Raw genomic sequence first — 27,748 nt, forward strand, 5'->3', positions numbered from 1 at the left:
TCTGACTCCTGTACAGATTCTAGACTGTGGGTGTCTTCAACAGTTGCCTCAATGACTGTAAACATATAATGTCAACAGTGGGGTCTTGTATGTCTATTATCCATTGGTGGATCTTGCTGAAATCTATAGAAAACATGCATGCCCCCCATATGGGCTGTCCGTTGTAGTGGCAGCCATTGTGTGAATACGTTTTTTGTCACTGTGACCTTGACCTTTGACCTAGTGACCTGATAATCAATAGGGGTCATCTGCAAGTCACGATCAATGTACCTATGAAGTGTCATGATCCTAGGCAAAAGCGTTCTTGAGTTATCATCGGAAAATCATTTTACTATTTCGGGTCACCGTGACCTTGACCTTTTGACCTCAAAATCAATAGGGGTCATCTGCAAGTCATGATCAATGTACCTATGATGTTTCATGATCCTAGGCCCAAGCGTTCTTGAGTAATCGTATGACAACCACCTGGTGGACAGACGGACCGATCGACATGAGCAAAGCAATATACCCCCTCTTCTTCGAAGGGTGGCATAAATATATATTGGCTTGGACAACAGAAAATTGTACTAGAATATATAGTCTACAGTTGGGTCATGTCTTTATCATCAATAGATGGGCCTTTATTATATGACAACAGAAATACCATGGGTCAGACTGGCTGGCTCTTCACTTGGCTCCCTCCTATCATGGGTCAGACTGGCTGGCTCTTCACTTGGCTCCCTCCTATCATGGGTCAGACTGCCTGGCTCTTCACTGTCAGCAGTTGACATGGACTCTGAAAGAACCAAAGTGAAACCTGTAGATTGCATATGATCAGCACAGTCAACACTGGCATGTTGTATCATGAGAGGCTCCGACTCCTGTATAGATTCTAGACTGTGGGTGTCTTCAACAGTTGCCTCAATGCCTGTAAACATATAATGTCAACAGTGGGGTCTTGTATGTCTATTATCCATTGGTGGGTCTTGCTGAAATCTATAGAAAACATGCATGCCCCCCATATGGGCTGTCCGTTGTAGTGGCAGCCGTTGTGTGAATACGTTTTTTGTCACTGTGACCTTGACCTTTGACCTAGTGACCTGAAAATCAATAGGGGTCATCTGCGAGTTACGATCGATGTACTTATGAAGTGTCATGATCCTAGGCAAAAGCGTTCTTGAGTTATCATCCGAAAATCATTTTACTATTTCGGGTCACCGTGACCTTGACCTTTGACCTTGTGACCTCAAAATCAATAGGGGTCATCTGCGAGTCATGATCAATCTACCTATGAAGTTTCATGATCCTAGGCATATGCTTTCTTGAGTTATCATCCGAAAACCATTTTACTATTTCGGGTCACCGTGACCTTGACCTTTGACCTAGTGACATCAAAATCAATAGGGGTCATCTGCGAGTAATGATCAATCTACCCATGAAGTTTATGATCCTAGCCGTATGCGTTCTTGAGTTATCATCCGGAAACCATTTTACTATTTCGGGTCACCGTGACCTTGACCTTTGACCTCAAAATCTATAGGGGTCATCTGCGAGTAATGATCAATCTACCCATGAAGTTTCATGATCCTAGGCGTATGCGTTCTTGAGTTATCATCCAGAAACCATTTTACTATTTCGGGTCACTGTGACCTTGACCTTTGACCTAGTGACCTCAAAATCAATAGGGGTCATCTGCGAGTCATGATCAATCTACTGACAAATTGTACTAGAATATATAGTCTACAGTTGGGTCATGTCTTTATCATCAATAGGTGGGCCTTTATTCTATGATAACAGAAATACCATGGGTCAGACTGGCTGGCTCTTCACTTGGCTTCCTCCTATCATGGCTCAGACTGGCTGGCTCTTCACTTGGCTCCCTCCTATCATGGGTCAGACTGCCTGGCTCTTCACTGTCAGCAGTTGACATGGACTCTGAAAGAACCAAAGTGAAACCTGTAGATTGCATTCGATCAGCACAGTTAACACTGGCCTGTTGTATCATGAGAGGCTCTGACTCCTGTATAGTTGCCTCAATGCCTGTAAGCATATAATGTCAACAGTGGGGTCTTGTATGTCTATTATCCATTGGTGGGTCTTGCTGAAATCTATAGAAACAAGGGCTGTTTGTAAAACATGCATGCCCCACATATGGGCTGTCCGTTGTACTGGCAGCCATTGTGTGAATACGACTTTTGTCACTGTGACCTTGACCTTTGACCTAGTGACCTGAAAATCAATAGGGGTCATCTGCAAGTCACGATCAATGTACCTATGAAGTGTCATGATCCTAGGCAAAAGCGTTCTTGAGTTATCATTCGAAAATCATTTGACTATTTCGGGTCACTGTGACCTTGACCTTTGACCATGTGACCTCAAAATCTATAGGGTTCATCTACGAGTCATGATCAATCTACCCATGAAGTTTCATGATCCTAGGCGTATGCGTTCTTGAGTTATAATCCGGAAACCATTTTACAATATCGATCACCGTGACCTTGACCTAGTGACCTCAAAATCAATAGGGGTCATCTGCAAGTCATGATCAATGTACCTATGATGTTTCATGATCCTAGGCCCAAGCGTTCTTGAGTTATCGTATGACAACCACCTGGTGGACGGACGGACCGATCGACATGAGCAAAGCAATATACCCCCTCTTCTTCGAAGGGTGGCATAAATATATATTGGCTTGGACAACAGAAAATTGTACTAGAATATATAGTCTACAGTTGGGTCATGTCTTTATCATCAATAGGTGGGCCTTTATTATGAACGTCTCGATGAGGTACTGATGTAGAAGAAAATCAATACATACATTAGAGACCCGAACAAATTCATGAGCCACATTCTGGGTCGTAACGTAACAAGGGCCGTAACGGTAAAGATTTTAATTACATTTGTACTTAGCAGAGTTCCGAAGTACAGTCTATTACAAGATAAATCTGAGCCGATTTTAAAAAACGTATAGCAAATTTTGTAATTTAATGACGACCTGCTCCATGAAGTTTACTTTCAGTTTAGAGCCGCCGTGATCAGTAACATTTTTGTGTTTTGCATCCGATTTGAATGTTCTCCAAAAAATATAATAATAAATTCACATGTCTACTCAATAGCTATGTATTTTAAGAACACATTTCGCGAGAATTTCTCACGAAAAATGACATGTACAATGTTTAAATCAAAGTTTTAAGCTGTGATTAAAAGTTTCAAAAACACCCAATGCGCCCTTTTTAAGAGAATCTCCGTGCAAAATGCCCTTTTTTCAAGTCATGCGCCATGCCCCTCTGCCTTTCTAGATGAAACACTACAAGCTAACTCCAATATAACCCCCTAAACTTCGTTTGTGGGGGTATAATAAAATCATTCTCAAAAGTTAAATAATATCTTTTGTAGTTGTAGATTATTCGGGTATTAATCCTCTCATTTCACAAATAAACTGTTCATAACAGATGAGATGGCAAGCATAAATGCCTTAATGAACACAAAATATTTTGCATGTTGTCTTCACAAAAAACAGCCCAAACCATGCTCAATGTTAACTAGAAATGGCGCGGCAGAGGCCGACGCGTATCCCCACGCCGAATGTTTGACCTAGGTGTGCCCCAGGGTTGGTAATGGGGCCATGCATAGCTGAGATTGACCGTATTGTCATAAGAGAAGTTCATCATCAATTAGAAGTGAATTGGTGTAGAAATGAAGAAGTTATAGTAAAAGGCAATTTTGGGTGGGTGTGACATATGTGGGCAGGGCGCCCCAGGGTTGGTAATGGGGCCATGCATAGTTGAGATTGACCGTATTGTCATAAGAGAGGTTCAGTATCAATTTGAAGTGAATCGGTGTATAAATGAAGAAATTATAGTAAAAGGCAATTTTGGGTGGGTGTGGTCTATGTGGGCGGGGCGCCCCAGGGTTGGTAATGGGGCCATGCATAGTTGAGATTGACTGTATTGTCATAAGAGAAGTTCAATATCAATTTTAAGTGAATCGGTGTAGAAATGAAGAAATTATAGTAAAGGCAATTTTGGGTGGGTGTGGTCTATGTGGGCGGGGCCCCAGGGTTGGTTATGGGGCCATGCATAGTTGAGATTGACCCTAATGTCATAAGAGAAGTTCAGTATCAATTTGAAGTGAATCCGTGTAGAAATGAAAAAATTATAGTAAATGGAATTTTTTGGTGGGTGTGGCCTATGTGGGCGGGCGCCCCAGGGTTGGGATTGGGGCCATGCATAGTTGAGATTGACCCTAATGTCATAACAAAAGTTCAGTATCAATTTGAAGTGAATCCGTGTAGAAATGAAAAAATTATAGTAAATGGAAATTTTTGGTGGGTGTGGCCTATGTGGGCGGGGCGCCCCAGGGTTGGGAATGGGGCCATGCATGGTTGAGATTGACCGTATTGTCATAGGTGAGGTCCAGTATCAATTTGAAGTGAATCGGTGTAGAAATAAAGAAGTAAATGTAAAATAACCTAAAAAAATGAGTGATAATTTCTGACGCGGCCCCACCCCAACCCCTATAACTTTTGACCCAGGGGTCAGATCAAAATTCCAAATAGTGCAGGGTCGCACATATGCTCATAGCTACCATGTGTGTAAATTTCAAGGTTCTAGTGCTTTTAGTGTAGGAGGAGATAGTGGCCAGGACGGACGGACAGACGGACAGACGGACGGACAGACGGACGGACGGACGGCGGAGATCACCACAATATCCCCACCTTTTTTTCAAAAAGCGTGGGGATAAAAACGCACTAAGTGACCCCGTGACCTAGTTTTTGATCCGGCATGACCCATATTCACACTTCACCTAGGTATCCTCTAGATACAACATCTGACCGAAGATCGGATGAATACAACTTGAATTAGAGAGCGGACACTTAATACAGACGGACCGACCGACAGACCAACAGACAAGTTTGGTGAAGATTAGATGAAAACAACTTGAATTAGAGGGTGGACACTTAATACGAACCGACCGACAAGTTCACTCCTATATACATCCCTAAACTTTGTTTGTGGGGGTATAATTGCATTTATACCTTGAGGATTTGGCTCCCTTCTATCATGGCTCAGACTGGCTGGCTCTTCACTTGGCTCCCTCCTATCATGGGTCACACTGCCTGGCTCTTCACTGTCAGCAGTTGACATGGACTCTGAAAGAACCAAAGTGAAACCTGTAGATTGCATTTGATCAGCACAGTTAACACTGGCCTGTTGTATCATAAGAGGCTCTGACTCCTGTATAGTTGCCTCAATGCCTGTAAGCATATAATGTCAACAGTGGGGTCTTGTATGTCTATTATCCATTGGTGGGTCTTGCTGAAATCTATAGAAACAAGGGCTGTTTGTAAAACATGCATGCCCCACATATGGGCTGTCCGTTGTACTGGCAGCCATTGTGTGAATACGACTTTTGTCACTGTGACCTTGACCTTTGACCTAGTGACCTGAAAATCAATAGGGGTCATCTGCAAGTCACGATCAATGTACCTATGAAGTGTCATGATCCTAGGCAAAAGCGTTTTTGAGTTATCATTCGAAAATCATTTGACTATTTCGGGTCACTGTGACCTTGACCTTTTCTTGAGTTATAATCCGGAAACCATTTTACAATTTCGATCACCGTGACCTTGACCTAGTGACCTCAAAATCAATAGGGGTCATCTGCAAGTCATGATCAATGTACCTATGATGTTTCATGATCCTAGGCCCAAGCGTTCTTGAGTTATCGTATGACAACCACCTGGTGGACGGACGGACCGATCGACATGAGCAAAGCAATATACCCCCTCTTCTTCGAAGGGTGGCATAAATATATATTGGCTTGGACAACAGAAAATTGTACTAGAATATATAGTCTACAGTTGGGTCATGTCTTTATCATCAATAGGTGGGCCTTTATTATATGATAATAGAAATACCATGGGTCAGACTGGCTGGCTCTTCACTTGGCTCCCTTCTATCATGGGTCAGACTGGCTGGCTCTTCACTTGGCTCCCTCCTATCATGGGTCAGACTGCCTGGCTCTTCACTGTCAGCAGTTGACATGGACTCTGAAAGAACCAAAGTGAAACCTGTAGATTGCATTTGATCAGCACAGTTAACACTGGCCTGTTGTATCATGAGAGGCTCTGACTCCTGTATAGTTGCCTCAATGCCTGTAAGCATATAATGTCAACAGTGGGGTCTTGTATGTCTATTATCCATTGGTGGGTCTTGCTGAAATCTATAGAAACAGGGGCTGTTTGTAAAACATGCATGCCCCACATATGGGCTGTCCGTTGTACTGGCAGCCATTGTGTGAATACGACTTTTGTCACTGTGACCTCGACCTTTGACCTAGTGACCTGAAAATCAATAGGGGTCATCTGCAAGTCACGATCAATGTACCTATGAAGTGTCATGATCCTAGGCAAAAGCGTTCTTGAGTTATCATTCGAAAATCATTTGACTATTTCGGGTCACTGTGACCTTGACCTTGTGACCTCAAAATCAATAGGGGTCATCTGCGAGTCATGATCAATCTACCTATGAAGTTTCATGATCCTAGGCATATGCTTTCTTGAGTTATCATCCGAAAACCATTTTACTATTTCGGGTCACCGTGACCTTGACCTTTGACCTAGTGACCTCAAAATCAATAGGGGTCATCTGCGAGTAATGATCAATCTACCCATGAAGTTTCATGATCCTAGCCGTATGCGTTCTTGAGTTATCATCCGGAAACCATTTTACTATTTTGGGTCACCGTGACCTTGACCTTTGACCTCAAAATCTATAGGGGTCATCTGCGAGTCATGATCAATCTACCCATGAAGTTTCATGATCCTAGGCGTATGCGTTCTTGAGTTATCATCCCGAAACCATTTTACTATTTCGGGTCACTGTGACCTTGACCTTTGACCTAGTGACCTCAAAATCAATAGGGGTCATCTGCAAGTCATGATCAATGTACCTATGAAGTTTCATGATCCTAGCCCAAAGCGTTCTTGAGTTATCATCGGAAACCACCTGGTGGACGAACCGACCGACAGACCGACCGACATGTGCAAAGCAAAATACCCCCTCTTCTTCGAAGGGTGGCATAAATATATATTGGCTTGGACAACAGAAAATTGTACTAGAATATATAGTCTACAGTTGGGTCATGTCTTTATCATCAATAGGTGGGCCTTTATTATATGATAATAGAAATACCAAAGGAAATGTTTTGTTTTCCAAAAGCACTTCTAAACGTGTTTTTTTATGCTTTTCGGTATAAGGTATGAGATGTACACAAAATAACAACACACATATCCCCCACTAAAATATGTTATAAGACCTGCTTACAATTTAAATCAGAAAATCTTCATACTTGCAAGTAAGTTATTTATCCTTTAAATCATTAAAATAACTCAGAAACAGAAATGTCTAATTGAGCATATAAACTATTTCATAAGGTGTCCAAATCTAAAGGTATTCCTATACTCCCTTTTTTTTTTAATGGGCTACCATAACAATGACTCTGTTATGGACCACTTTCATAATACAAATGAACAGTGGCCAATGATCTATCATGGGTATAAATAACTATTTTACCTTCTTGATGGCCATCTTCGTCTTCAATTGGAAGAGGTAAATCTGTAAAAAATGATTTTTTATTTTAGAAATAACTATTTAGAAAAAAATAACCAGAAGTCACTCTTGATACGACAGTAAATATTTTCAATACTTCAAGGTTGTTAAAAAGTATTTTGTTGCATTAGCATTTCTTTAAGAGGATAAACAATTTTCAAGGCACATAAAATAGGTTTGCCTATTTTTACCACGTAAATTTTAGACTTATTGAATTAACGTGGCCAAAACAAGGGCCCCGCCTTTCAAACAATGTTTTACATCGTTTGTCTGTTCTCAAGCGCTCTGTTTTGTTCTGAAGAATGATCATTCAGTCGAATTTACTGACAGCCATAGGAGAGAAAGTAACAAAAATTCTCCATCCCAATTCAGTAAAATGAATTATATTAATAAAATTCTTATAATCAAACCTTCTACTACTATGTCCTTCATCTGCCTTCCCTTCCACTCATTGACTTTACCATTTTCAACAGCATACAACATCAGGGCAACCTATAAAATTTCAAGAAGACCATAATATTCCAGTGTCAACAATACTTCCATCATAACAACAGTAGCAATCCATAGTTCCCTGACCTCACTTTTTATTTCAATATCAATATAATTGAACACAAACGTTGCCATATGCTATTTTGTTGACAGCTTGTGAAAGTCTGCACAGTACCATATTTGTAAATTACACAGCCCTACAAATAATATAATCTCAATTATCTGCCACAACACTTAAAGAAACTAGAGCTTTGTCACAGACGTGACCTATACCCCCACGTGCCCCATCCACACAAGAGAATCTAATTAATGGCTATTTTTAAGAATTATTATGCCATTATCATTTATGGCCATTTTGACCTTTGAACTTAAAGCATGACCTTGACCTTGGAGATATCGACATAATTCTTTCCTGCCACACACCATCCATAACGGTGAACACATGATTTTAAAATCTCACAATGAACAACATAGTTATGGCCTTCTTTTACCTTTGAACAAAGTGTGACCTTGACCTTCGAGATATTGACGTAACTCTTTCACGTGACACACAAGTCATATGACAGTGAACAAATGTGCCAATGATTTTTAAATCTCACAATGAACTACATAGTTATGGCCCAGAAAAGCTCATTTATGGCCATTTTTGACATTTGAACTCAAAGTGTGACCTTGACCTTGGAGATATCGACGTAATTCTTTCGCACAACACACCTTCCAATGATGGTGAAATGTTCCAACTGATTTTAAAATCTCAAAAGAACAACACAGTTATTGCCCGGACAAGATGAAATTCTTTGCGCGACACACCCTCCAATGATGGTTAACAAATGTTCCAAATGATTTTAAAATCTCACAATGAATGACAAAAGTTATGGCCCGGACAAGCATTTTACCCTTGAACTCCAAAAGTGACCTTGATCTAAGTTCTTGGAGATATCGACGCAATTCTTTCGCGCGACACACGGTCCCATGATGGTGAACAAATCAAAACCAAGTCAATTAAAAATCTAACAATAAATGAAATAGTTATGGTCCAGACAAACTTTGTGTTTAAAAGCACTAAGTGACCTTGTGACCTAGTTTTTTTACCAGGCATGACCCATATTCAAACTTGACCTAGACATCATCTAGATACAACTTGTGACCAAGTTTGGTGAAGATCGGATGAAATTTCGGGACAGACCGACAAAGTGACTTTTATATAGCCCCCATTACACATAGGTAAGTGGGTATAATTACGCTTTATATTAATGCTAGCTTGTGTGATGTACTGCCTTTAGATATTGCATTTTTTGATACCATTTCGGTAAAAGAACTTAATTAATGAAAAGCTGGTCAGTGACCAAAATTCCCATTGAATAAATGAAGAAAAGCCACAATAATATAAAATAGTCAACAATGGCAACAAATTAGCAGACAACACTAAACAGTATGACAATGAGGGCTAAATAGACAAAACAACAATAACATGAACTGGAGAGTTTCCACCTTGGCATGGACATTGGTTGTAGCACAAAACACACTCACAACAAGAGATGTGTTTGTAAGAAACACAATGCCCCTACTGTGCCGCTTTTTTTTATTTGACCTTTGACCTTGAAGGATGACATTGACCTTTCACCACTCAAAATGTGCAGGTCCATGAGATACGCATGTAATCCAAATATCAAGTTGCTGTTTTCAATATTTCAAAAGTTATGATCAAACGTTTAAGTTTTGGTAAAAGTTTTGTACACACACACACACCTTGACACGCACACACATACAAAGAAAGACAAGCCAAAAACAATATACCCCCGTTCATTCGATCCAGGGGGCATAAAAAGCCATTAATGCAAAGCATACTAGTCAAAGTCAACATCAGATATGGTCTTACTGTGGCTGCCTGTTAAATTATTCTTTCTTTTAGCCCTCTTAGTTACAATATAGCATTTAGTTTTTCAAATATCTGTGTATGGAAAATTTAAAGATTTTTATTAATGAAATATATACCTTTGAGAGTTCCATGGTACTGGAAGACAACTGATAATATTCCTTGTGGGTCTTCACATCATGTCCCAGATGCTTTGCAAGCAATTTTAGTTCACCATGAGTCATGTCAAGAATCTATAAAGCATGTTAATTCTTGATTATATTCACAAATATGCAGTCATCATTCCAGTTTGCTGCCAATTTAACAAATTTGTTTTGCATCTTCTACAGAAAAGATGTACACAAGAAAGCTTTTATCTGTATAGTTGTAGTCATTATGGTGCTCCAAATTCTTGTAATCACACCATGCATTTACAGAGTCAAAAATTTTGTAATGTTTAATTCTGAAAAAGCCAACACGTGGTTTGGTATTTACATGATCCGCCATTTTGAAAATAGCTACTTCCTGTATATATGCCAAAATTTATGTTAAATATAACAATTGGGTCTAACAATTTAAAATCAATTATTGGGTTCTCACAGATAACCATTTTCTGTCATACAAAAGCTGCCAAAATCAAAGGTCTCCATAAAAGTTTTTATTATAATTTATTCACAAATTGATGGCAAGCAAATTCAACATAATTACTTATTTCTGTATAAAAGCCGAAGTATACATGTATGTATGTATGCCATTAAACTGGAAGAGAATGTAGTATAATTGCTGAAAGTCTAAATAAATATTGTGCCATAATAAAGAAACCTTCAGGTCACAATATCTCATCTGTACAGGGATATGAAACAAAGACCATAATTCTTAAATGGCTTAAGCAATCCCATATTTGCACAACTAGACTTTAGAAGTAATTGTGAACGATTGTACCAGTTTGTAAAATAAAAAATACATACATATAAAACAACACAACAATTTCTTGATTTAACAGCAAAGTTTAATATAAAATAACAAATCTATGTATCAAAGACTAAAGTAAACAAAAGGACTGCAATGGTCGCTCAAGGTATATTGACAGCAAGTAAGAAATGCTGAACCAATGATTGGCAAATCGCCATGACAAAGTAACCTTGGAACTTTTGAAGAATGTCTTATATGGTACCAGACAATATTTCTTACAATACTTCTTATATGAGACTCAACAGTATTTCTTATATGGGACCCAACAATATTACTTATATGAGACCCGAAAATTAGTGTAAACATGTTTATTTCTTATATGGGACCCTACGATGTTTATTACTTGTAAGAGGCCCAACAGATAACAGAAATACCATGGGTCAGACTGGCTGGCTCTTCACTTGGCTCCCTCCTATCGTGGGTCAGACTGGCTGGCTCTTCACTTGGCTCCCTCCTATCATGGGTCAGACTGCCTGGCTCTTCACTGTCAGCAGTTGACATGGACTCTGAAAGAACCAAAGTGAAACCTGTAGATTGCATATGATCAGCACAGTCAACACTGGCATGTTGTATCATGAGAGGCTCTGACTCCTGTATAGATTCTAGACTGTGGGTGTCTTCAACAGTTGCCTCAATGACTGTAAACATATAATGTCAACAGTGGGGTCTTGTATGTCTATTATCCATTGGTGGGTCTTGCTGAAATCTATAGAAAATATATATTGGCTTGGATAACAGAAGGTTTTGCTATTATGTTTACGTGACATGGTTCAGAAAAAAAGGCCATATGAATGTGACAAAAATAAATTGAGTTTTTAAAATGTTCTTAAAGTTCGTTCTTTTCCTATTCAGATAATGTACACGTTTTATATGATCAAATGAAAACTTGTTCAAACCTATAATTTTGAAGAGATGCTGTGTGAACTCTAAAAATGTTTTTATATCAATGCAACTATTTTGACGATATAATTTTGCAAGAAGTTTTGTCCGTTGTTTACTACTATACATGTAATATGGCCAATTTGTATTGTTACACATTCTAAATTAAATGAATTAGCATAGTGATTAAATTTGTGTGATGTTTGTCTAAAATAATTTTTAAACGTCGGAAAATAATGCATATCTTCACAACGTCATTTCTCCGTTATTTGACGTTCACACAAAAGGGGCCTTTTTCAGAAACGCGCCACATATATATAAGTATATAGTCAACAGTTGGGCCTTGATATTATTATCCATTGGTGGGTCTTACTGAAATCTACAGAAAAGTATATTGGACATTACAACTGAAGTTTTGCTGTTATGTATATCATAAGTTATAGTTTTTTGTTTACAGTGTATATTGGTTCCTCTACCCAAACAGTGCACGTATGACCAAGAAAAATTTGACGAGGAGTAATATGTGCACTGGAGGGGTAGAGGAACCCATATACACTGTGACAAAAACTTATAAACAATTTTATAATACTTCAAATTCTTTAAAACAGCCAAAAAATCCTTCATTTAACGGACAAAAATCCCTTTTTGCCATTCAAGATGTTAAAGACAATATCCACATGCCGCAACCCTTAATATGATGAGTAATAGAAGGGTGTCGTTTTTACGTACATATTATACGTGTATAAAAATGTATAACAACGGCAAATGCATTTCTGCAAAATATTTGAATGTCTGTGAACATGCCATAATTAGCTTTATGTTGTATTGTGTCATTGTATTCGTTGTGGATTCAGGGCTTTTTTTCCTTCTTTGCGATTGGCCATGGACGGACATTTCACAATTTTGACACGGCCAATTCACAATCCTTTCATGTCCGTGAATATTTACAAAAACGGCCGTTTTAAATCGTGAAAAACGGACTGTTCGTGCTCAAAACTGTAAAAAGAAGAAGAAGAAGATGTTTAAAGAAAAAGTTAACGCACGCATGGACACACGACGGACACAGGACCATGACATAAGCCCCGCTGGCCAGATGGAGCTAAAAATAAATATATATTTTTTTTTAGGTGGAATTTTTTTGACCAGAAAGGGGAAACAAACAGCCTAGTTCGGCGTCTGTTATAGAAGGTAAAAAACCCGTTTCTAAAATGGGACCCAGCAATACTTCTTATAGGACCCAACAATATTTCTTATATGGTACCTGACAATATTTCTTACAATGCTTATTATACATGGGACCCAACAATGTTTCGTATATGGGACCCAACAATACTTCTAATATAGGACCCAACAATATTTCTTATAATACTTCTTATATGGGACTCAACAGTATTTCTTATATGGGACCCAACAATATTACTTATATGAGACCCGAAAATTAGTGTAAACATGTTTATTTCTTATATGGGACCCTACGATGTTTATTACTTGTAAGAGGCCCAACAATTCTTATTACATGTATTTAGGCAGAAATATTGCAATAATAAAGCTTCAAACAAGGATACATCGTAAACAACCTAATAAATAAATATTCTGCCCATTGGGAATTGGCAAAAATGACTTCGCAAACTGGAAATCTGAAATTGGAAATTCTGCAATCTGGTACAAAGATGGCGAAGATCACAGCTTAATTGCTTTATTCGTCCATTTAACAGATTTTAATGGCATAGAGGTTAAACGACTTTCGACAGCTCATTGGTGTTAATCTGTTGTGTAATGTCAATAAAGGTGTGAAAAACTCGCAAGTCATGTTTATAACATGTATTCCCTATCAGAGCAGTATGTGTAAGAAAAATAAATGAAATAATCCAGGCAATTTGTTTCATGCTTATGCAGTGCAACTGTTAACAGATATTCACTTTCATTTTAACCCATTATCAGAAAGTACCACTCAAAATGTGCAGCTCCATGAAAAACACATACATGCCAAATATGAAGTAGCTTTCTTCAATATAGCAAAAGTGATTGCAAAATGTTAAAGTTGGCAGAAACAGACCAACAGGGGAAAATCCATATGTCCCCCACTATAGTGAATGGGAACATAAAAAATAAAATGGGCTGGGTGGTGGTGGGGGGGGGGGAGGGGGGTATAGTGTAAGGGTGTGGTGGTCATTTATAAGGTGGGGGGAGTCTATTGTGGTATGTCAGTTAAGAGTTGTTTTGTCAAATTATCAGTCAAATCTAATCATAAATAAAGAAGTTATGGCAATTTTAGCAAAATTAAATAATTTGACCTTGAGAGTCAAGGTCATTCAAAGGTCAAGGTAAAATTCAACTTGCCAGGTACAGTACCCTCATGATAGCATGAAAGTATTTGAAGTTTAGAATCAATAACCTTGATACTTTAGAAGTAAAATGGATCTAAACACAAAATTCACATAACCAAATCTTCAATTTTCTAAGTATAAAGGGCCCATAATTCCGTCAGAATGCCAGTCAGAGTTGCATGACTTTGCCTGCACAGTCCCCTTATGATAGTTAATAAGTGTTGCAAGTATGAAAGCAATAGCTTTGATACTTACGGAATAAAGTGGACCTAAACACAAAACTTAACCAAATTTTCAATTTTCTAAGTATAAAAAGGGCACATAATTCTGTCAAAATGCACGCCAGAGTTATCTAACTTTGCCTGCCCAGTCCCCTCTTGATAGTTAGTAAGTGTACCAAGTTTGAATGCAAAAGCATTGATACTTAATGAGTAAAGTGGACCTAAATCAGGGGGTTTTCAGCACTGTCTGCGCCTCCGGAAAACGGAGGCACTCCCAAAGCAAACGGACCCGATCCCAAACCAAAATATTAAAAAAAAGTCCCAACTTCCAAAAAAAAAATTTTTTTTTTTCTTTAAAGAATGAAGTGTCTTATAACTTGTGTGACTAACCAGTGTTTGTTTTGGTAAAAAATATCTGCTATAAGGTTTTGACTGTTCAGTTCTTATCTCAGAGTGTAACTGTAACTAATAAACAAAAATGCAGTACTTGAATAAACGTTGAACACGCCCAATATTGCATCTGTTTATATAAAGAAGACAAAATAACAAATAAAAACAAATTTATTTGTTAAACTACTGAATTATTTAAGCATGATATATTCACTATTTTTTCCCAAATGAGCTGTTTAATCGAAGCAAAATTTCCCCAAATGGCCAATTGTGTCGATAAAAAATTCCCAATTTGGTCAGACTCCTTTTCCCAAAATAGACAGAAAAACCCCTGTAAATGCAAAACTTAATCGGACGCCTACGCCAAGGTGATGACAATAGCTCATAATTTTTTTTCAAAAAATAGATGAGCTAAAAATGAAAAGATGCAAACTAACATGAAAATTAAATCTTAACAAGCAGGCTGTAATGATACCTTTGAATTTGATTTTGCCATTCACTGGATAATTCAAGTATCATATACATGTTTGCCCTAGGTGGCAGACCATTTAAAGCGGGTATATACGATCTTGTCAAATATTTATTAATTAATATAAAATGTGCAAAAAACTTATTATACATATATTTCAAAATAAACTAAAATACAAGTAAAGAAGAACATTTGTCGGAAAATGCGAAATAAGCAGAATATTTAAAATTGAAATCGAAAAAGCCTGTACAGCCGAATTCGCCAGCATGTATATCATGCATGTAAGATGTGAATCTAAATTTAGTTTAACGGTTCATTTTAAATTCCTGCAGCGATATTGATTCATACGACACACGAACACTTACTTAAAAGACGAATGCATCGGTTATTGTAGGAAAATATGTACGAATTATCTTCGTCACAATCAGCTTGGTGCGCAAGTTTGCATTTGCTGCATTTTATGAAATTCGTCTTAAATGTATCATTTTTCTTGCATATTGCGTGTTATTATAGCATATTTGTTTCAATATATTACAATTTAACGCATTTAAAAATCGAATATACCCGCTTAAAGTTATGTTGCTTTTTTCCTAAGAGATGTACATGAATATGTGTGCCAACTATCATTTGCATACTTTTGACAGTATTGAAATTATCATAACTATTTATCAGCCTTGAAAAAAACTGACAACCATGATGCGAAGTTGGCCATAAAAACTTATTTTCTTTGAACGTTCTGCTAAATTGTATTTCACAAGATTGGCTTACTCAATAATTAGACAATTTAAACAAGAATATTTACCTACTTACTTCCCAATATTACCATTCAAAGTATCATTACATCCATTAAAAACTGTGAACTAAACATACCATTGGCTTTCTTTTCCTACAAATTATTGCAAAAGTAACTTAATATTGATTTTATAAAAGGTACCAGATAACACAAGACTAAACAAAAGGTCCAACAAGATGTGTTTGTGAAACACAATGTCCCCCTATATGACGTTTGACCTTGAAGGATGACCTTGACCCTTCACCACTCAAAATGTGCAGCTTCATGAGATACACATGCATGCCAAATATGAAGTTGCTATCTTCAATATAGCAAAAGTTATTGCAAAATGTTAAAGTTGGCGCAAACCAACCAGCAGACCAACCAACCAACCAACAGACCAACAGACAGGGCAAAAACAATATGTCCCCCACTACTATAGTGGGGGACATAAAAAAGCCCAATATTGCTCAACAGCTATAATAAAGATTGCTGAACTCTTATTGATTTGTGGGGTTGATTAACTTGGAACATAAGATGAATCTGATAGCTCATTAATTTTTGTAAAAGATGTGATCTCCAAGGAAGGAGCAAATTTTAACCAAAGGGGCATTATTTAAACAATCCTGATAGTGGACCAATTAGAGACGCTAGATACCAAATACAAATGTATAAATGCTCTTTCCTTTTTGTTACAGGGAAAAAATAAGAATGTGGCGTCTCATCAGGATCCAAACTGTTTGCTATTCTAATAATATTCTATGAAAAAAACTCGAAGAAAATGCTAATTTTTGAAATTCAGCAGATGAATTAGAGCAGGAGACACATTTCCCAGCATGCAAAGGGTTAACAGCTGTTTTTGAGGATACAATTATGTTAGCGAAAAGCCATAAGCTGTTTGATGACAAAAGTTATGTTAGTAGTTTGACATCCATTCATGTGTGCTTCTTCATGATAATGGCATCATCTATTTATTAAATATGATGTATATGATATAACTAACCTTCCATGGTAGATCAGACACACTATAGTCATAAAGAAGCTCCTCTCCTGTCTGAATGTCTCTTTGAGCAAATAAGCATAGGTATGGTTTTTGTGTGTTCATTTTCAGCACAAAATAATTGTAGATGTCACTATCTATTAATGTAGGAAAGTCCATTAAGTCACTACTCAAAAATACGTAATAGCCAATATGGCGGCGCCCTTATTATCGATTCTGGGATTGTCTATATTGCGGAGGATACTGGCAGTGGTCAATGTATAGTGATTGAGCATGCCTGTATTTACGTCATCGTCCAAGATGGTGGCAAGCAGAAAAGAAATTACGATGAACGGCAAAATGATAAATAACATTCGAATTAACAACGGATACCATATGGTTATAAGGAAATAATTTAATGGGTGTGTCAATTAACCCTCAAGACTAATTTTGAGATTAAAACAACACATATTTAGTAGAAATCTGCACAGTGAATGTGTGTCACTGAAACCAGTGTTAGAAAATTGCAGTTCAGTCTACTAGCAATACATTTTAATTATATGGGTCTCAACATTAGTCATTAAGTGTAAACATGTCTACTTCTAATAAAGGGCCAGGCCCAACAATTTTCATTACTTATATGGATACCTAAAGTGTTAATTATACATTTAATGTTAATTAAATTATAAGGGACCCTAGAATGTCAACTTGTATCTTTTATGTTGGACCCAACGATGCTTTTTACGTATATGGGACCCAACAATGTTTCTTATATGAGATCAAACAATATTTCTTACAATACTTTTTATATATGGGACCCAACAATGTTTCTTATATGGGACCCAACAATACTTCTTATATAGGACCCAACAATATTTCTTATATAATATGGTACCTGACAATATTTCTTGCAAAATTTCTTAAATATGGGACCCAACAATGTTTCTTATACGGGACCCAACAATACTTCTTATATAGGACCCAGCAATATTTCTTATATGGTACCTGACAATATACCTTATATGGGACCCCACAATATTACTTATATGGGACCCAACAGTATTTCATATATGAGACTCAACAATATGACTTATATGAAATCTGAAAATTAGTGTCAACATGTTTATTTCTTATATGGGACCCTACAATTTTTATAACTGATAAGAGGCCCAACAATGTTTATAACATGTATTTTGGCAGAGGAAGAAGTATTGCAATATTGCAATATCATCTGTTTACCACCACTGTTTCCCTTTGAAAGAAAGGAAGTATCTGAAGAGAAGGGGAATGGGAAGCTTGGTATTAGTTTATAGCCGTGTGGATACATAATTATGGCTGAATGTTACTGCTTCTGTTACTGATTATCATAAAAGCTTTAAAGCAACAATCAATATTCCATTAAAAATTTCCTCTGTATTTTGGCAAAGAAATATTAATCTTAGTCTTTTACAGATGACACAGAGGGAAAGTTTTGAAAAAAAATCGGTTAAAAAATAATACAATATAAAGAAGTGAAACTCCAGCTGCTGGAGCAGTATTGAATTTTCATTAAAAACAATTAGTAGGTCCTTTATTTAAGGCAAGTGACCGATTGCCCAAACAGTACAAAACAGCACAATACAGCACAATACAAACCAACATAAACACAAAATATGAATAAAGCTGGGGTCACCGCCTTGGAACGGTCAATGCAAAGCATTGGGGGTTTAAACCTGGTTATAGAGCGCTCAACCTCACACTTGGCCCAGCAATATTCATAATACATTTAAGTGTAAATAAAATTTAACGTCATAGCATTGTTACTCAAGTTAAACAATAATAAAAGGGAATTAAAACGCATTCAATTTAATTGCTATTTAATTACTCAATTGCATTGAAGATACAAGAGTAACAGAATTACAACTTTTTGACGAACGATCAAATAAAACTATTAACAATTGTCAACTACATTCCTTCTTTATAGAAAAGATTTGAGAATACAGAATCATAGAGTTAATATCTCAGATAATCATCGCGCAAATACAGGAAGAAGCAGCAATAATGGGTGTAAAAATTCCATATTACATAGCTTGGTTGTTTATGTGACTGCTAAACAAATTACAAGGCATTTTTCCTGAACAATTCCAGGGAACAGTTAAGCATTTGAAACTTGAAATGTTTTATTTTATTCATAAACCCATGTGGGACAGACAGACACAGTGATTGCAGTATAGCTCCAATCACTTGTGGTAGGGGAAAGCCATATAAAAAGCTACAGCTTTTAAGTGGAGCAAATAATGGTTATTACATGTAATTAACCTTCGGTTTATGACAATTTATTGCAATTTTTCCCCAAAAGTGCCCGTCACATGGTATTTTCCCCTTTTGAAAGGTAAGGCCGTATCCCAGAGTCAATTGTTTGTTTGCTTAAAGGATTTGATGCCCATTTTATTTGTTCAAACATATAAAGGCAAAAACATGTAGTGCCAGCTGAAATTGAAATTAACAAACAAGATTAAATGACTTAAGGTCAAGGCTACAAAGAGGAATCTTAAATGATGCACAGTACCAACTCCAGGGATTTTCTTAACTCTTTCAGTGCTGGAACCGAATTTTGAAGGCCTTTGCAAACAGTTTGGATCCAGATGAGACGCCACAGAATGTGGCGTCTCATCAGGATCCAAACTGTTTGCTATTCTTATAGTATTCTTTGAAAAAATTCAAAGAAAACGCTAATTTGAGAAATTCAGCAGACAACATTTTAGCAGACGACAAATTTCCCAGCATGCAAAGGTTTAAGAACTTGACTTCCACTTGCACAGATCCTAGGCCCAAGCGTTCTTGAGTTATCATCCGGAAACCACCTGGTGGACGGACCGACAGACCGACATGTGCAAAGCAATATACCCCCTCTTCTTTGAAGGGGGGCATAAAAATCAGTTACTTGTTTTATTTCTGCATAAACAAACTGTTGAGTGAAACATCTATCAGACATGAAAATCATGCAAGATTAATACATGGCTCTATATCTAACATAAATGATATTTAAATTTTCATAATATTTAATGATTAATCAAATAACTGTAGAGAATGAAATTTTGAAAGGCCTTATTACTCACTTAATGTCATAAAGACTAGTCACTTTAGGGAGAAGTTCTGCAAAATCTCAAACAGAAGAAGGAATAACGTTGGTCCAGTTCTTTAAGATTAATATTAAATTGTGTTTTGGAAACAGTCAATCTTTAGAAAATTGAAAACAGTTTAGACAAATGATCGTTGTTGGCAATGTTATTGAAACGACCATACTATTGACTGCTAGCCGCTGACAATCGAACTGGACGGGGCTTTATAATCAATAATCGAGGTGACTGCCAACAGCTGTTGTGTTGGAATGTATTTGAAACTCTGACCTTTGGGCAAAAGAATTTGGTTGAATTTAGATTGATCAGGTTTAATGCCTTCTTGAACCCAAATTAAGGTCATTTTGCAAGTGGTCAGGACATGAACCAGCTTTCCTACTTCTTGTGACCAGTATTAGCCAACCACAAGTGACCCACTTCTTCCCAACTTGATTCAGAGGTTGGGGAAGAATGACCTACAAATACAATGTTACAATGTTCGGGAACCAATCTCTATGAAGAAACTTTATCCTACCCCCAGATTCAAACCTAAAAATTGACAGTCTGGCGCTCTATCAACTGAGCCATCAACTCAGCTAGCTGGGCAGGCCCAAAACATTTTGGATTAAAAAAATCAATGCACAGAAAGCAGAAAGCATACTTCATTTTTAGCATATGATCATATAACCGGACATTACCTAACTTTTGGTTCCTAAACATCAGTAAATTACAGACTGCGCATTGCGATAAATAGTTGATATTTTAGATGATATTTAATATATAGCATCTTCAAGGTCTGTTCTTTAAAACGCACTGATTGAGTCGTAATGGGAAAGACTCTTTGTCAAACATTTCGGTATGTTTTGCTGACATTTATATACAATTTTGTTGATTTCTGTCTCGTTTCCAAATCGAGGTTAAACATTGTTCGCGGCCACATGCTAGTATAACTATGTTGGCAAGCAAGAAGTTTAAGCATTAATTTTAAGGCCATTTAGTAGTCCTGCCTGCAAAAGTCCATTTCAGTTTTGATTCGTGTTTAAAGATTTTGCAGCACCTTAAATGAAATAAAGAATAAGGACAATAACAGATCAAGCGTGATAATATGCGTATTGCTAATATATTATATTAAAATATATGAAAATCTTGTTGATTCTTACAATAAATGACATCAATCTTATAGTTTTATTTATGATCCATGTTTAATATCGATGATTATATATGATTCAAATAATTTCATGGTTTTTAACACGCCCATATCTTTCTGATCTATTTAGGATTTTCATCAGATATTTCACACAAGAATACAAGATCACATATAGAAAACAATCAATAACAATAACAAAAACATGAATATTATTTATAACTGGCAATATAACTTGGTCCTTGTAAACAACAAAGTTCATGTTTCGACAGTTTAAATAATATGTTAAATGCCCCCCTCCTTGAGTGGTTTTGATCATGTGATCCGTTATAGCTACAACTGATCCGTTAATGCATGAATTCTGCGGCGAAAAAAAGGTAACACAAATACATTTTGGATTTGACAAGGCGGACAGTCGCTCCAACATTATTTTGCCAACCCGGCTAACATCTATAATTAACAGACAATTAAATTTGCCAACTTGTTAACAGAAAGCCAATTTAACATGAGCGGATCAATGTGATTTTAATAAATCAATTTACTTATTAAGAAACTATGTTACAGTTGGTCGATTCTTTAAATGTAATTTAGCAATCTGTGAAAACAATATGTATATATTGTAATGTCAATATTACGCCAATAATTTACTACCAACATGGAACTTCTAACAAACAAACGCAGTCAGTCTGTGCTATGCTTAGAGGGTCACTCGTACTCAAAGAAGCACATGTCTAAGTCAACCATATGATGGTTATGCAGTAAATCGAACATGTCTGTACAGTCGAATTTGCCTGCATGTTGCATTTTATGAATTTCGTCTTCAATGTATAATTTTTCTGGTATAACATTCTATCAATATATAACAATTTAATTCTTTGCTATTATATAAATATAATCGGTGATAAAACGCGTAAGAAAGAAGACGGTGAGCCACTGACAGACACAAAAGACCTTTTGTTTGGATGTTTTTTCGTTTGTGTATATTGTGTATATATATGTTTATAAATGTCATATAAATGTCATATCATAAAAACAAATGAAATTAAGAACAACATATTTGCGGTTTTTATGTTTATCCCATTCGCAAAATGGCACTTACATGTATTCCAATAAATGTAATGTAGGAAATGTAATGTTTTGAATTGGCTAACTGTCAACAAGTTGGCAAAATTAATTGTCGGTTAATTATAGGTGTAAGTCTTTGATAGGCATATAGAACGTTTTGCCGTTGAATAAAAATAATGTAGGAGCGACTGTCCGGGTTGACAAAATAATGTAGAAGCGATTGTCCGAGTTGGCAAAATAATATAGGAGCTACTGTCCGCCCTATCAAAACATTGTAGGAGCGAATGTCCGCCCTGTCAAATTTAGCGTTAGCTAAAGAAACTTCAGCGTACAGTTTATATAGTATTGACATATCTGTACGCTGAAGTCAACCCTGTATCGAAAGTCAACCAGAGTGGTGACAGATTTATGTCACGCTATAAATCAAAGACAGTATGTTTTCTTGGATACATTCCTTCATATATTGGTGAATGAATATAAATTACTGCATCGGGGCATATTTTAAGATTCAAATGTTTCAAATGCATCTTACAATAGATGAAAATAACTCTCATCAGCCTGAAAGTCATAATTTTGCACCATTGTCGCTTTGTCATGTGACGAGTTTTCATTTGGATACTTTCGGATCGACCTTGACATTTTTTGCTGGAATTGTAAACATTACTTTCGTTTTCTGAAATCTATTATTTGTGATTAACAAGTTACGTCTGGTGGATTTAAACACTGATTTCAAAGTGAATTTGGTAATTTTGAATATTTTGTACATTGATTTTGTATTTACACTACAATTTGTTTACAAAACAAGCAAGAATAATTATAAAAAAAAAACGGGAAATGTCTTTCTGAATTTGTAAACAATTGAGCACATGGTTTGTTACTAAAAATAGAAATAACATCATATGACCGTGAAATCTCGGGAGATTCGCATTTCAATCATGTGTGTCACGTCACTGTTTTTCTCGATAGACCAGTTGAATGTTATTGTTTACATTCGGGATTTTCCGCGCATGCGCACTGGCTGGTTGGCAAAAAACACTGGTTACAGTAACGTAAAACATGTATACATGTCGTTTGTTTAGTCAATAAAACGATACAAAAATCCGAAATAAACATAAAAACTCTTAAATAATAGTGCAAAAATATAATATTTAGTACCAATAAATGTATTTTCATAAATATAATTACCTCTGTATAAAAATACATATTAATAATATTAATACATCAGACTAAAAACTGGCAATCCAACAAAACAAAACAATAAATATTCTTTCATATTTTTTGTGATTGTAAGATTTTGGTAAATTATATTTCAAAGATAATAACACATACATTAATTTGATTATAATTATAAGTGGTGCAGATATTGTTATTGTTCATAAGCGAACGAAGGTGCAAGAGGGGCATTTAATCAATTATAAAACGAAGCCCTAAAAGCGGAATACATTACAATTAATAAACATTGTAGTAATTTTATTTTACATGGAATGAATTACCGTTTCGTTTCCATCGAATGACAATATCATAAAGTTTAGCATACATATGAAAAACAAGAACTGCATATTAAGCAAATTAAACTGTCTTTGCATGCACTCTCTTTACTGGTGGTAAGGAGTGATAACAATCTAGCATTTTATGATAAATATATCTATATATTAATTTATTTTACGCAAGTATTTTTTACCCTTTTGTTGTTTGCTTGTTTTCATGTCATTTCATACACTACAGAAACGTACAATCTTAACATGAATAGCCGAGTTTACATTTGCCGGTACTCGTTAAATACGTTAATTGTGTAGCAATGAAATTGCACAATATTTTTAATTTATAGTTATTAACACTCTATTATTATGATTAAACAGGCTAATATATACATACACTAATTCCTGTTAATCCATTTCGGACAAATATCTTCATTTTTTAATATGTTCAAATATTTTATTAAAGCAACTGTTTCGTATTTTGGCTTTACAATTTTGCTTAGATGATCGCTCAATATGCCAAGAGATGACATGGAGGTATCATAAATGATGTTTAATGACCAGACACTTGTATGCCACATGTGGTTTATGCAGTGGCCAAGAATAGGTCCCTGGATTTATCACACCATGTGTTCTTTGTAATTGTTTGGACAGTATCCGATCATAACGAGATAATCGCTTTATGATGAACAAAAGTGCAATAAAACACCGGGTTAAAAACGCTGAAACAAAGAGTGTCAAAATTGGTGTGAATAATTAAATAAAAACAATTACATTTATCAAGAGAATTTATTTAATGTGTAACAAGGCAAGTTTTTACAGGCATGTTCAAATCAGTTACTATATGTTGCGTACATAAAGTCGATCTATTTGCTGTTTGTTTACATCCTTATTTTTGTTCGTTCATTAAATTTGTTTTATTCTGAAAAAATTTCAATATCAGAGAATTTTTTATCTAAAAAATGGTCGCGAAGATGTGCCAAGTAGAGATTTTTATGGTAACTGCATACCGTGCTCGTATATTGTGTTCCACTCCAGATTTCGTTTATAGTAAAAACAAATAATAACAACAATATAATCGTTCCAAAAATGCATTTCCTTGCACGCTTATGTTTAATTCAGACATAGTTAGTAAAATTATATTTGATATAGTGCATGATTATCAATAAAAACGATTATTATTTCAACTTTCTCTATAAGCGCTTATATGAATTTCACCTCTTTTTGCCAACCAGTGGGCGGAGTGTAATATTTGCAGGTGCGCGTGACTTCACTCGTCAACTGGTCTATATGTTAGAGCAGAAAAGATAAATGTTAAATGTTTAAGATAGTATTTTGTAAAAAAACATATCAGTTAAATGTGAAAAATGTCAATCTTTCCAATAAAGACATAAAGTAGCTGATTTGGGCCAATAACTGCTTTTACAAGCTGTTTTGGAGCGGTCTTTGTTAACTGTCAACTTTTCGTATATTCCTGGTTGACTTTCCTACTGGGGTTGGTCCATAACTTTAATGTTGCGCCATTCAAAATTCATAGAAAGCGAATTTTAAAGTTATTGAAGCCAGAACTAATTTAGCGTAGGAGCGATTGTTTGTGGGAGCGTTTGTCTGGAAACCTTATCAAACTGATGTAAAAGAAGTCTTAAACCATTTATTGCTTTTCCCCAGAACAACTTTATTACGCTACTGATCCGGTAATAGTAACATGACTGTACCACTAAGGCTAGTCCAACTGTCTTGTGTGGTTAAAGATTCTGTTCTTTTATAATTTATTTCCCCAGTCTAACCATTGCAGTCAGCCTAAAACATATATTGAACTTGTATCGCATGGAAATGATCTGATGCTACAATCATGCTTGCTTTCATGAATGTCACTATATCTGCATTAAATGCAGATTATAGGTTACATTTGTTTGTTTGCGGTAACAAGGTTGTCACCTAAATTCGTGCCACGGCTTTACATGTTTGAAATATGTTTTCATTGTCAGCAAACGTTTCAGAAACTGTGTCCTAATTATTGGTTGCAGTTTCAGTTTAAATTCAGTCATTTGCAGAATAATTTTAATAACCAAAAATATAAATAAACCTAATAAATATTATCGCCACTTACCTTTTTAAGTTTAACCGCGAAAATTGGCAATTTTTATTACAGAGTTGTCGGGCGCCGAGTTGTCGTTCGTTGCTATGCTGGTTCCCGGTAAATCACTGCGCCGAGGTTGGTCAATCTCATACGCAGTGGCCTCCCTTATTCTAGAAAAAGACATTAATGATTGGCGAATGCCCAAGGGAAGTAACTGCTGTGTGGAGTTTGACCTAATGTGTGCTAATGGGAGATATAGGCCCGACAATTCGAGTAAAATTACACATGCAAATTTGAATTTAAAAATAGTCATGAGTATGTTAAGCAGCCTTTTTTTAAGTGGGTCTTCAACTGTCGGGTCCAAGTGCCCGATAATCGACTTTGGGACCCGACAATCGACTAAAGACCCAACAATACGGCCGTAAAATGGACGTTTGACCCACCATTTTACCCAATCTGAAACTATATATATATATATATATATATATATATATATATATATATCGTTCTAGGTCATAACAAGTGATGCATGAGTGTAACTGAGAAAACACAGATATCATATATAGAGCAAATATATACAGCTTCAAGTGGTCACGATTATGTGGTCAATGTTAAAATATTATAGTGTTTTACAAACGGTTTTTCATCACAGAGCAGCATTAAGCAATTGGGTATACTATAATAACAAACAAATAATGTAATTCTATCAACTAAAGTGACAACACTGATACGGATTCAAATTTACAGTTAATATATTACGGACTGCCTGTGTGAATATGCTTTAACAATGAACTTTGCAGTCTTCCCGGGGTATAAATTCAATATATGACAAAACCTTCGTTCTGGGTTAAGATGAATGAAGTCATGTTTTAAGAAGATATCACCAAGCATGTCCGTCTTGATATTGTTATATAAATAACATATAATAAGTAGAAAATGTTTCTCATTTTCTACGGACGTTAGATCACAAAACCTACATGTTCGAATTATCAACAACTAATATACTCGCCGATTTATAAATAATGGTATTATTCGCCCTTTATAGCGTTCTGGCATGCTGAAAAGGGCGCCATCACGACAAAAAGCCAGAAAGACAATAAAATAACAACCAGAACGACACAAGGGCGACGCATGCTATACTTTTTTATTCATTTTTTTTGCGGCTATATTTCTTGACCTGTCGTAGCTTGTTTTATGAAGGTCGCAAAATCGCCGGAACGATACGGGAAATACAATTGTTTATAAATCACATTATTTCATACAAGAAATCACACTTCCATGACCTTAACGGTTGACAAATACTTTAGAGACGACTGTATGTTTTATTCATGAAATGTATGCATAGTCAATAGTAACGGCTTAAACCGCATAGTAGTTGTTTAACTTAACCTAAAATATACGTCTATGCTATTCAATATAATCCGTTGATAAAAATACATAAACATGAACTTCATATACAAGATGATTTAAAACTAAATGATCAAATCATGCAAATGGGTACCTTTTGCTTATAACAATTAAAATTCTAGCGATCACAATAACCTGGTGATTGGTTACCAATCATCATGGTGAAACATGACAAATACAAATTATCGAATGGATCTGCAAATAAAAAAGGTTTACGTTTATACGTACACAAATATACAAAATGGTTTTTCTTCTAAAAACCAAACCTGTTACAAAGTTTTTATTGTTAAACGTTTTACACAATAGTGAGCATAGATAAATTGATTCATATTTGGGTGCTCGATAAAAGCAATGTATTGAGTTGTTATGATAACATGAAGCTTGCAGGTAGCCATAGATAAGGAAACATGTATAAAGTAGCATACAGGAAAATAAGTATGCATACTCTAGTTATTTCATTTGCTAATGGAATATTACAATAAACGACCATTGTTTTTTAAGCGTATTAATAAATACGGCATCAATCAGAAA

The 27,748-nt window shown here is 36.0% G+C and overlaps 1 protein-coding gene across 13 annotated transcripts in view; it reads right to left on the reverse strand.

The window, feature by feature from the left end:
- Positions 1 to 26,252, reverse strand: part of LOC127856017 (hepatoma-derived growth factor-related protein 2-like) — a 34,862-nt gene extending 8,610 nt beyond the window's left edge. For 2 of the 13 annotated variants that reach the window (XR_008037818.1, XM_052391985.1), the window contains exons 1-5: positions 11,283 to 13,897; positions 5,900 to 6,031; positions 5,018 to 5,131; positions 1,783 to 1,914; positions 644 to 775 (exon numbers count right to left, since the gene is read on the reverse strand). Coding sequence is in view for 12 of the 13 variants with exons in the window: in XM_052391985.1 (XP_052247945.1) it covers positions 644 to 775; positions 1,783 to 1,914; positions 5,018 to 5,131; positions 5,900 to 6,031; positions 11,283 to 11,556 (784 nt within the window). In the remaining variant the exon portion in view is untranslated. Of the gene's footprint in view, positions 1 to 643; positions 776 to 1,782; positions 1,915 to 5,017; positions 5,132 to 5,899; positions 6,032 to 7,556; positions 7,599 to 8,002; positions 8,085 to 10,076; positions 10,191 to 11,282; positions 13,903 to 16,064; positions 16,081 to 16,969; positions 17,087 to 25,840 lie in introns of those variants that run through there. The other 11 variants (XM_052392008.1, XM_052392061.1, XM_052391999.1 and 8 more) reach the window with 11 other exon arrangements.
- Positions 26,253 to 27,748: the final 1,496 nt, after the last annotated feature.

This window comes from Dreissena polymorpha, chromosome 1 (assembly GCF_020536995.1).
Source record: "Dreissena polymorpha isolate Duluth1 chromosome 1, UMN_Dpol_1.0, whole genome shotgun sequence".
Classification (NCBI taxonomy): domain Eukaryota; kingdom Metazoa; phylum Mollusca; class Bivalvia; order Myida; family Dreissenidae; genus Dreissena; species Dreissena polymorpha.